This window comes from Podarcis erhardii (genome assembly GCF_964252035.2).
Source record: "Podarcis erhardii genome assembly, chromosome: 13".
Taxonomy (NCBI): Eukaryota; Metazoa; Chordata; class Lepidosauria; order Squamata; family Lacertidae; genus Podarcis; species Podarcis erhardii.
Window position 1 is genome coordinate 15,402,689 of NC_138502.1, and position 12,114 is coordinate 15,414,802.

The 12,114-nt window shown below is 50.4% G+C and overlaps 1 protein-coding gene across 3 annotated transcripts; it reads right to left on the minus strand.

Annotated features, from left to right (window-relative positions):
- Positions 1-67: 67 nt before the first annotated feature.
- Positions 68-11,509, minus strand: TLCD3B (TLC domain containing 3B). 3 transcript variants are annotated; one of them, XM_081836899.1, is made up of 7 exons: positions 11,160-11,509; positions 8,496-8,613; positions 7,391-7,524; positions 4,488-4,571; positions 1,906-2,125; positions 1,650-1,745; positions 68-1,509 (listed from the first exon to the last, which is right to left on the minus strand). In XM_081836899.1, the coding sequence occupies exons 2-7, from the start codon at positions 8,550-8,552 to the stop codon at positions 1,198-1,200; spliced, it is 903 nt and encodes a 300-aa protein (XP_081693025.1). In that variant the 5' UTR covers positions 8,553-8,613; positions 11,160-11,509; the 3' UTR covers positions 68-1,197. The 3 variants fall into 3 exon arrangements, with proteins under 3 accessions (XP_081693025.1, XP_081693027.1, XP_081693026.1); XM_081836901.1 differs by lacking the exons at positions 7,391-7,524; positions 11,160-11,509; XM_081836900.1 differs by lacking the exons at positions 7,391-7,524; positions 8,496-8,613; positions 11,160-11,509 and adding an exon at positions 5,728-7,370.
- Positions 11,510-12,114: the final 605 nt, after the last annotated feature.

Below are 12,114 nucleotides of genomic sequence, written 5' to 3' on the forward strand. Positions count from 1 at the left end.
AGTACTGCGAGCGGCCTGTGGAAGGCTTAGCAGGGAGAAGTAAGAAAGACACACATTGGCCCTCTGCTGGCATTAGATAAAGGCTCCTTTAATACTTTTGCAGACCTCAGGTTATAAATACAGCCCGCCCACCCCCTATTTACAGCTGGATCCCTGCCCCATGGAATGGGCGTTCCTAGGAGGGAAGAGGGAAGGGGTTGGTGTGCCGAACAGAGGAGGAGGTGGAGGCAAGAGGCTTGGTTATTGCTAGGTGGAGGGAGGGGTGGGTGCATGTTAGGAAGCACACCTCTTGGAACCTTCCCAGTGCAAGGGGATACATTTTATACAGCATTTGGGGGTTTTCTGGGCAGGTGGCATCACAGTAATACTGAAGATCACTTGCAATTTAGCAGCATCCAAAAATTCCAGGGTGTTTCCCTATCAGCTACCCTACAACAATTCCTAATTCTGCTGATAGAACCCCTAATAATACAGTGTGAGGAAATCCAGACTATTTCCCTGCCCCTTTTAATAATAGCTGTGATACTGTGACTCTATGGATAATAGTATAGAAAAGCCCCCGTTGTCTCTCTTCCCTACCTCTCCACCCCCATCACTAGCATCTCTCTCTGTTCCCAAGAAACAGCACCACCCCACCCAAATAACTGAGTTGTCTCCTTGCCTAGTGTGGGCTCAGGTAGTCCTGGGGTGCTCACAGCATTGTGTGGAAATAAATAGCACATATATTATTTGGAGGGTGATTTGCGAGAGCCCCTAACACACTAGAGATGCCTTGTTCTTATCTTGCAGCCTCAAATAAACTTTGTCCATGTACCCTGTTCTCAGCCCTCCTATATAACCACTGGCCTGAAAGTCCCTCTGTAAAAGAAACATCATATATATATAAATCCCTTTGGTTTAGGACTCTACCCCCATCCCCGCCCCCGAGGAGTTTCAAAATACTGAGTGTTGCAATATTAGAGGGCTGCCTTTAGCAAAGGAACCCCACACTGAAACCAAAGGACTATTGTCTTTGTCCCTTCCAAATACTTCACTGGAACCCCCCGCCCCCCACAACGCCTTTCCAGGCCTCCCCAAATCCCCTTTGGCCTAGGAGCCCACTTCCCCAATCCATCCAGTCCCTCCCATACCCCAATAAATAAATAAGTTAGAGGAAATGTGGTCTGTCCGTCTGTGGCTGAGGAGGGAGAGGTATCATCAGTCCAGCACCTGCGTCTCTGGTCTGTGCCCATTTCGCAGTACCTGATCCTTGGCAGCGCCCTGGGAGCGGTATACGCGGAAAGCGCCACGGCATATGAGGCCAAACCAGTAAACCTGGGGCGCCATGAGGATGGCCGATCCCAAGTTGTACTCGGCGGGGATGGAGAAGGGCACGCGATAAAGGGGCAGGCCGGCATAGTGCCCGTATACCCAGTACATGTAAGGAAAGAGCAGGATCCGGCAGCAGAAGAATGTGATCAGCATGATTATCCCATTCACCTTATGAAGAAGGGTGTGTTGCTGCTTGTACTGTGGTGGGAAAGAAGAGGAGGGGTTGAGAGGGCAGTCAGGACACAACCAGCTCCCTCCAAGAAGCCCAAGAACCTGCTCTGCCCCGCTGGGTTCTCATTCCTCTCCCCAGAAAACCCACAGGACTGGGCCATACTTACCAGGATGAGGACTTTGCCGAGGCAGACAAAAGGGGTGCTGAGCTCAGCCATCAACATACAACCCAGGAAGAAATCGCCCTTGCCCTGGCGCCAGAGCTGAAGTGGGGGAAAGCGAGAAGGGTGACTTTTGGGGGGTGGGCGTTAGCAGCCTCTAAAGCACACAGCCCCTCTCTGCTCCACGCATCGGCATCCCATCCCATCCCTTCCTCGCCTCCTCCTCCTGTGGTCAGAGGTTCCCACGCCAGGCCACACTCACCACGGACATGGGGAAGCAAACCAGCACCATGAAGAGATGGTGGACCACCATGAGGAACTCCTTGTGCAAGTAGGTGCGGACAACGGTGCGCAGCGTCCGGGTGCCGGCCGACTCGTGCCCTTTGACCCGGTACTTGTGCCAGTGGCACAAGAACATGGCGTAGATGTCGTAGATGAAGTAGGGGATGGCAAACTGGGTGTAGGAGGAGGTCAGCCAGTGCCTGCAGAAGGAGGAGAAAGAATGCTAGGGCAGGGGAAGGTTGTGAGCAAAACACAGTCCTGGCAGTGACTCAGCAGGGAATTCCAGTGGGGGGGGAGCAAGAGGAGCTGCCCCGCCCCCTTGGAACAGGCTCACGGCCATGATCAATGAGTATTGATGACCTGCTGATGCGCTCTGCTCACACAAGGTCAATGAGAACAAAGCCTTGCCCATTACCCCCCAAGTTCTTCCATTCCTGCTCTCTGCTCTCACAACGCTGGGCTCTCTGTGGTTTAACAGCTCCCTGTTGTTTCTCCAAGCCACGCTGACCACGGCCATAACCAAGCTATGGGCTGCCATTCCCACCTCACCTTGTCCTGACATTGCCTTTCAATCCTGACCGCAGCCCCACTGCCACCCCCAGTCAGGGCACCCTCAATCCCCTTAGATCCGGGATATTTTGTCTGACTACCGGCAGCGAACCATGCTTCCGACCTTGTGCTTATTTAGAAGTCCACAAGTTCTATAAAAGGTAATAGGATTAATGTAAATAAGTCCAGGACATTGGCCTTAATCCTATTCCATTTCAGGTGATAAGAGGGGAATTCAGGGACTGAAAAAGGTACTTCTAGCCCTGATCCCTTTCCCCCTTCAGGCTGAGAGGAAGGCAAATGGAGTGCTGTTTCTTTAAGTCTGGGCTGTGACTTCCTTATTGCCACCTCCCCAGCTGACTTCTCGTCACTCTCCTCCCTCACCACTGCAGCCTGCCTGGGCATTTGTGCTGATGGCTCCATGCAAGGTGATTAGGCCAAATGCCAGAGAAGCAGCCAGGATGCTGCAGTGCTATGCGGGATGCAGGGCCCAAGATGGGGTGCTCAGCTTGGAGACCAAAATGGGGCAGGTGGGATCCAAGCAGAATTCAGATGGGGTGGAGGTGGGGGCGCTGGTAGACGGTTTCTGTGCTACAGGACTGCAAAGATGATATCAGGAGCTCGGCATTGGGGTCAGTTAAGGGAACGCTTCGAAAGAGTTGAAATCTTGCCTACCCTCACCCACATTGCTTCCCAACAGGAGATTCCCAGTGCAAAGGGCACAGTGAGAGCATTGTAATGGATATACAGAAATCTGGAAACTCTTCTCTTTGCCTTAAGAGAATCCTCAACTCCTGCCTCTAACTGCCTTGCTCTAACCAGCTGGAGTTTACTCTCCAAAAACCCAGATATCCAGCCTCCATATGATGTAACCTGCTAGAGCCCACTCCCCCCTCTAGGGAGCCCAGGAATTCGTCATCACTGGTTGCCCAATAAAGCCAATTATGAATCCACAGAACGCAAATCAGCAGTAGAAACAGCTGTTGCTTTGGTCTAATCCCCTGCCCTGCTCTATCCTAGGGGAGAATTAGCACACGTGCCCCCCATTCTAGCCTGTCCTGGGGAAGGGACTAATCCCAGCTAAATTCATTAGCGTGAAATGAAGCAATCCTGATGGCAAAGCGAAAAGGGACGGCAGATTGGAAAAGGCCCAGACACATACACACCCCACACCTCTATCCCATCCCTCTTCCAGGAGCTCTCTGGGTTCCTGCTGTGTTTATGGTCCTGCTCGCCCTGCAGAGCTACCCTCTTGCCAAATTGGTCTCCGCAGAGACTGAGGTCTGGCAGCTGTCCTAGAATCCAGTGGGACTAGCGGCTCCTGCCCCTTTGCTCTCTCTCCAGCACACGCTGGGAATGCTCAACTCAGTTGCCCCATGAACTGCGTGGGACCTTGGGAACGTTTGTGCAAGAGGGAACTGCCCATGGTGCTGAACTTAGAAGCTGGAAGAATGAGGCTGGCATTTCTGCAGCACCACGGACAGCGCTCTGTGCCACACAGGCCAATCTGCCTCAGTCATTGCCATCGCTTTTGCCCTGCTCTCTCTTTCCAGCACCCCCTGTTGGATTTGTAGCAAGTGGGAGCAGCTTTCAAAAGCAGAGTTCACGACTTTACTCTCCAACTACCTCCCAAATGCCTTCTTATGGGGCAGAAACAGCAAGGCACTGTCCTCTTCCCACAAGCCACTGCTTCCACCAATGCTGTTCCCCACAGCACCTCCTGCTGGTAAGATTATTTCATTTCCTGTGCTGTGCCTTCCAGTTCCCTGTACTGACTTCTTCCCAGGCCTACTCCTTGCTGCACATCTGCCTGTAACATGTCACTGTCATCCTGTTCTAAATTTGGTGCCCATCCCGGTGAGGGTGTCAGGTTTCTCACTAGCGTGACCTTGCCAACACTCTGCTGGGCCGCGTTCAGAAAGTGAGGTTGGGAAAGGTGTGGGAGACACAGGGAGAGAGAGGTTACCGCACTGCAGTGCTGGGCTGGCAGGCACACAGCATATGCTGACTTACTGGTCGTCGATAATGTGCTTGCAGGAAGAGGAGACGATGTAGCCGACCGTGGAAGCCATGATGGCCTGCACCGAGGAGACAAACCTGTTGTAGGGAAGAAGGGGGAAACAAAAACAAAGTTAACTGCCATTGCCTCCCTCTTCTCTTGGACTCAATAGTCTGCTCACCATTCCAGTTCTGACCCCGGGAATCCAGACCAGCAGACCTCAGAGCAATGAAATGCCCCATGGAGCTGATCTGGGCCTCCTCCACCTTGAGCCCTGCCAAGCACCTTCAAATCCATGCTCTTTGCCATCCCAGAACAGCTGCTACCTTAAGGTCATCTTAGGGGATCAGCAACAATTGCTAAGAGCCTCAGCTGCTCCGTGACCCTGACACGCAGCCTTGTCATGTGATCACCAGAGACTGCCAACCCTGGAGCAGCTTTTGAGCTCCTAGATATATGCACTAAGCAATGAGAGCAACCAGACATTCTGCCCCAGAGCGTCCCCCTGGAAACACTGAGCAGACCAAGTGTCTTGATCTCCTGAAACACCCTCTTAAGAGCAGGTCCCCAGGGAATCTCATCCCTCACAAGTCACAGACCTTGCCAAACCCTAACCCTAACCGTGGGTTCACCAATCTCCTCAATGCTGGGCTCCAAACATCTTGCTGAGAGGAAGCCTGGGTTTATATGGGCTACTGCTTCTATTGGCTGTCATCGTGGGATAGTGACACCTCATCACCCGAGTTCAGCTTTAGCCTAGCTCTTGATTCCCAATTAATATGCCCCAATTTTGAGAAACCCAGAGGTCTGGCTCATGGTCCCAGGCACTCCACCGCTCCCAGAGAATCCAGCAGATCTGTCCCTCTGCTTCCTTGCAGATATGCCCACGGATCCTCTAGGGAAAGCCACTTTGCAACTTGCTGCACCCCATTCCAATCCCAATGGATCCAGGAAACCTGGCTCCCAACCCCGCCTCATTCTAGGACCTATTTAAAAAAAGAGCCTCATTAGAAAAACCTAGTTCATAGCCCATCCTCTCTATGCCCTTGTACCACTCCCCTTTCAAAGGAGCCTGCCCCTTTCCCTGACGCCCTGGACCCACTGCTTCCACCCTCATCCTTCAAGAAAATATGGGAGGGAAGAGTCCTAGCCCCTCACACCTGAGGCCTGCTGGATGCCCACCCTCGCCTGATGCGGCCCACCCTCCGCTGCTGGACCCTGGCTGCATCCTCCCTCCCCTGGCTCCCTGGTTACCTGGCGGAGACGATGACTGCGTCGGCCTCCTCCCATCGCAGCCATGGCAGCCACTTGAGGCCGTTCTTGGACAACAAGAAGAGGCCGGGGAAGACAATGCCCCCTGCTACCAAGGCGTGAAACATCTCGCTCAGGCTGCAGGGTTGAGGGGGGAGGAGGAGGAGGAGGAGGAAGAGGAGGAGGAGGAGGGGGCCACACAGATGGGGAGGGTCAGTGGGGCTAGGATCCCTCCAGGCGCTCCCCTCGAGGAAGACTCATGGTATCCAAGGGGGCGAGGGGGGGATGGAGAGGGAAGGGGGGGATGGCGGTGGTGTGCGGGTTGGTCCCAAGCAGAGCTGCTGTGACAGACAGAGAGACAGAGCCAGGGGAGGGAGGGGGAGCAGGGAGCAGCTGTCAGCACAGTGCGGGAGGGAACTTAAAGAGACAGTGGCCTGTGGTGTGTGAAGGGACTGGCGGAGGAGAGGAGCGGGCGGAAGGAGGATGCTGCCAGGATCAGCGCAGCCGGGAGCTCAGGGTGAAGCAGCGGCAGCAGAGCCTGGGGACTGGAGACAGGGGCTGCGCTGCTGCCGGAGAAGGAGGAGGAAAGGAAAGAAGCGGGTGCTGATAGGAGGGAGGCAGGGAGAGGATGCGGGTTGGGGCTGCTGGACTCTATAGGTGGATCCGAAGCGGGGAGAGGTTTGGGATGGTGACTCAGAGCGGGAGGCTTGGGACAGGGAAGAGTGGCGGAAGGAGGGAGAGGAATCTGCCCATTCATCTCCTTAAAACCCTCACCGCAGCAGGGAGTCCCCTGGGTTTAGCCTCTGCCTCTTTTAAAGTGGGAGAAGCTGGCTAAGAAGATTGGGGGTGGGGGGAGGAGGAGGCATTCCCCCCCATTTGCGGCTAATCAGGCAGCAGAATTAACCCCCTGAGTGCCAGATCATCCTTTCCCCTATCTCTCCCTCCCTCCCTCCCTCCCTCGCTTAGCAGGAAGTCGTGCTCACAGGATGATTTAGGCTAATCCTATAATCCCAGCCTGGTTTGTGAGGAAGGATCAGGTCTCTGATGTGGGAAGTGGGAGGGTGGGGGGGGGGAAGAGAGCGAGGTAAAATGAAGGGGGTGGGGGCAATTAACCCTTTCCGCTCCCAAAGCATTAGGGACTAATCCTCCAATAAAGCTCCACCTGCTGAGCAGGTGACCCTGATGTGACCTTTGATAGGTGGGTGGAAAGAGCCTGGCAAGTGCCTGTGGAACTAACTAAAGCAATACTGACACCTTGTGCTGGACTATAGGAACTGCAGCAGGTGGGTTTCCCAAAGAACAGAGATGACCTGGTTTTATGAATTGCTTTAACCCATTTCTAAGGTGGGCCAAAGATATTATGTAGTCTTGAAGCGTGTGGGAGAAGATTACGTGCTCACCTACAGGAGCTGACTGGACTGGCAGCTGAATCTTGCTTTGAACTTCAGCATAGGACTGCCTCTCCACTATATCTGAAGGCAAGGGCACACAGGGCTCCGTCCTTCAACACCTCATCATTGCTCCATCCTTCCCACCTTTCACTCCCATCTGATGAATGGTAGGGCCACCTCTCTCTCTCTCTCTCTCTCTCTCTCTCTCTCTCTCTCTCACACACACACACACACACACACACACACAGAATCTGGGTGTCCAGGTAGTCTCTCACTTGGCAGATACATAGACTGCATTGAGCTCCTCCATTTGCCCAAAGCGACGCAGAAACCGATACACTGTGTAGAAGAAGCTAGGATAGGCGGCCAAACCCAGGAGAAAGAAATAGGGAAATTCTATCTGCAAAAACTGGGAGTGGGAGAGAATGTCAGAAATTAGATTAGTCTCCTAACTAACAGAAGATTCTCCTCCAATAAAAAGTCAGCACATCACTCTGGTCAGCAAAGTACAACTATTCCGCTGGTTATTTTGGTCATCCCCCTCCCTTACATATAAATTATTGGAGGAAAGTATTGTAGCAGCTGGTAGCCATGACAGCTAAGGCATGGTGCAACAAGGCAAGCTTAGGCTATGGAGTCCATGGTCTCCAAGGAACCACCTTCATTTGGAAATGTGCATTACTTCATTTGCCAACAATGCTGTCTTTAGGGGCCCTTCTACTTATTCTGCTGAGAGGGTCCCCCCCAAGTCCCACCCTGTTGGCCTCAGTTGTAATGTGGACATGGTTGCTCCATGGACAGAAGCAAGACACGTCTGCTAGCAGATGCCAAGAACAAAGGACAAGAGGGTCTCCCTGCTGCACTCTGCTTGTGAAGTTATTGGGCTGGATACAGGATGAAGGCTTGACAAGACCTTTGGCTCCATACAGGAAGGCAGTTCTTATTGTGCTCTCAGCCAGCCAGCTCATTGTGAGCAAAGTATACTTTCTGTTAAAATGAATGAAGATTTTCACACTGCAACCCTATAAACATGACTGCCTAAGAAAGTAAGTCCCATGTACTTCGATGTGGCTTGCTCCCTGGTTACAGGATTGCAGCCTAAACTGACTTAATCCAAAGCAAGGCCGAAGCATAGTAAGAATTGCCTTGCTGGATTGGACCAAAAGGTCCATCGATAACTCTTACATTCCAGAGCTTTTCAACTAATTGTGCCATTATTTCCTGGGTCGTCCTGTCCTTCCCTTCTCCCCACCCCTCTCTCCACCATCTGCTGCTGGAGAAAACTGAAATTTCCTTTGCTTCTGGAAGAGAGGAGCCTCTTCACTGGTACAGAAATCAATGAGGGACAAATGTGCACATATTTGACCTCAACCAACTCACCTGTTCCCATGCCATCCTAGCAAAGACAGCAGTGGTCACAAATGACATCCCAACCATCTGCTGTCTTCCACATCTATGGAGGGTATTTCATGTTGGCAAGCGATCTTTCCCTAAGGGGCTAATGAAGATGTAATTGAAATCTCACAGCTGAAAAGGATTCTACTTCAACCACATATTATTTCTTGAATATATTATTGATTTAATTTGTATACCACCTTGCCTACCCAAGGTAAAGATAGGTTTTCACATTCCTCCTGAAAGTTACGGTAATAAAAATGGAAACTGGCACAGCTCACTAGGGATGGCATTCCACAACCCAAGTGATCAAATCGTACTGGAACAAACAACTGAGGTAACCAAGAGATGCATTTCCTAACAACCCATCCATGGCCTAGTGGCTAGAGCAGTGGTCCTCAAAAGGGTGTGGCGTGTCACACGGGTTGGGCAGGAAAGGATGGCAAGCGTGGCAGGAAGATTCAAGGACAATCAATATTGTATCTGGGAGATGATTTGTGTTCTTATGTATTGTTTTATACATTCTGGATGTCCCATGAGCATATTATACAGTAGGTGTGTTCTATGATATAAATCAAGCACTGCTATTTTTTGTTTTGTTTTCCAATGTGTTTCTTATCAATAAAAATCCAGTGTGGTGCAAGCAAATTATTATTATTATTATTATTATTATTATTATTATTATTATTATCAACTGAATTTATATACCTCCCTATACCTAGAGGTCTCAGAGTGGTTCATACTTTATTCTGAAAGTGTGTCCCAGAGAAAAAAGTTTGAGAACCACTGGGCTGGAGTGTTAGACTCAGACCATTCCCATTCCCTGATGAGGATCACTTAGGCTGGTCACAATCTCTCAGCCTAATCCTACCTCACAGGGTTGTTGTAATGATGAAATGAAGGGAGATTATGCCTGCCACCTTGAGGTCCTTGAATAAAGGTTTGGATGGAAATGTAATAAATAAAACATATATTTACTCCTGTGGGATAAACGCCACAACACAAACATACGAAAAAAAGAAAGCAGCAGGTTTTATGCAAACACAGACACAATCCAAAGCAGTGCACTTTCCGATGTCATTGATCTCAACAGTGCAACCCTGTGTGAAATAGGCACACTTTAGGTTTTGAAAAAGGCCTGGAAAACCCACTTGATCTCGGTGGCTCTTTCATATTACTCCATCCAGTTATTGTACTCCTTTTGGCTGACAGGTTTGTTAAAGTTGTGGCTATATTCAATAAAGCCACAATATGGTATTTTATCTTTGCGCTATAATGAAGTGCACCTCTAGCGTATCTGAGGTATTCACCAGTATATTTTAGTGGCATACCTGGTGTTGCATCAGTGCAGCAAGGCTTCTGCCCTCTAACCCAGTGGTTCCCAAACTCGCCCTCCCCCCCACCACCACTTAGCCCCATGGGCCACATGAAAATTGGCAGACCGCTCTGCCTTTTGTAGCAATTTCAGTGTATTGCACTAGATGCTGTATGATTTTTAATTGTAATTTCAGACAAGCTGTAGACCAATAGAATGAAGTTTGTCTGGAGACCACCATTTGGGAACTTCTTTAGGCCCCCAGCCAGCGTAACTGAAGCACATAATTCTTTGGGGGGAGTCTGATATTTGAAGATTTGGGCTGCAGTCCAACTCTTGAGTGGGTTAATAATGGGCTGAGGAGGCTCTGCCACTGCTGAAATTCCTGCTGTCCTCGGTAGCTAGGAAAAAGACACCCCAAATGGAGCATTAAGGGCACAGGGACAGGCAGAGCAAGGACAGCCAATGAACCGCTGGATATGGGATGGATTTGGTTCCCGCTGCTGTGCCAGCCGCTCCAGGGTCCCTGGGGCCACATGGCCAGAGGTTAGGATTGTTCAGCTAGTACTTCTAAGTGAAAAACGCATAGTAAATTTCAAAACATTGGGGTATCTAAATGTTATTTTTTTCTAATTAGCAACCACTTAGTAACAATGAGTAAGTAGTTCAGCGTCAAAACCTTTGGATAGGAACCAAAAAGGGAAGCTGTTAATATGCTGAAGTTTCAGCATTACAGTGGTACCTCGAGTTACACATGCTTCAGGTTACATATGCTTCAGGTTACAGACTCCGCTAACCCAGAAATAGTACCTCAGGTTAAGAACTTTGTTTCAGGATGAGAACAGAAATTGTGCTCCAGCAGCGCGGCGGCAGTGGGAGGCCCCATTAGCTAAAGTGGTGCTTCAGGTTAAAAACATTTTCAGGTTAAGAACGGACCTCCGGAGCAAATTAAGTACTTAACCCGAGGTACCACTGTATATCTGGGGGGGGGGGAATGACATATTTTCTACTACATAAATGAACCATAGGTGTCAATTTCATAGAATGGCAAGAGGACCAACGAAGGTCATCTAATGTTTCCCAACCTTGGGCCTCCAGATGTTTTTGGCCTACAACTCCCATCATCCCTAGCTAGCAAGACCAGTGGTCAGGGATGATGGGAATTGTAGTTCAAAAACAGCTGGAGGCCCAAGACCGCCTGCAATGCAGAAACCTTTTGCCCAATAGCCCTGAGATGAAGAGTCTGCTCTACCAAATGAGCCATCCAGTGCGAAGAGTGAAAATCCTTTTTTTTTTTTACGAGAACGAGGCACCTAAATGACTAGCTTACCCACCTTCAGGAATATTAATGCAGCGACCTAAATATTTTCTTATGAAGGCAGATCTGCGTATATATTTAAATGACTCTTTCAATTATTACATATGCGCCGCCATTCACCTGGGCGCATCTGAGTACCTAACTCTGCAGGTCCGCTCTCCTTCCCGCCCAGTCCTGGGGCTAATGAACGAGGGGTGATTAATACATTTAAATTATTGCAGCAAATGTCTGCGCAAACTCAAATCGCGGCCTGCCCTCGTCTCTCCTGCTCTCGCCGCGCATCTAACGTATTGCACGCAGCCCGCCCCACCCCGGGCCTAACTGCCCCTTCGGATAGTTTGTGGTTTCCGTGGCAACACCGAACCGCCGACAATAGCGGGGGCACGGGGAGGGGGAGGGGGAGAGACGCTTTGCGCATGTGCACAGAGCTGCAACCCGTCTTCGAGACAGATGCAGGAAAAGTGAAGAGGGGCAACGCGGTTTACTTCTTGGGTTCCTCTCTATCTTTTTCTCTCCCTCCCACACCCCACCTCCACGTGGGAGGAAGCGCTGCCCGTAGCAGACAAAGAAGGTCGCAGCTCCGTAGGCTCTACGTAGGAGAGCCCCGCCCCCATTTCTCACCTCTGATTGTCATTTAGTGCGGAAAATGCGTTTAAAAATAAAAACCCTGGCAACGCCAATATAGCCCATTAAGCATCCTCTTTCTTGCCGGCTGCGGTACTGCGGGAGGGAAAGAAAGAGCGCTTTGCAACAGCCCTGCAGTGCCGCCGCCCCGTGAAATATTGTTGTGTTGATAACAATAATTTGTATTGATTTGGGGCTTTGATATTGTATATTGGGTTTCTATTTTTTTCGTAAGCTGCTATGGGTATTCACTTGGAAGAGCGGAGTAGAAGTATCCTAATACAGTAGTAGTAGTAGTAGTAGTAGTAGTAATAATAATAATAATATAACGGGGAAGCTGTTCTGCA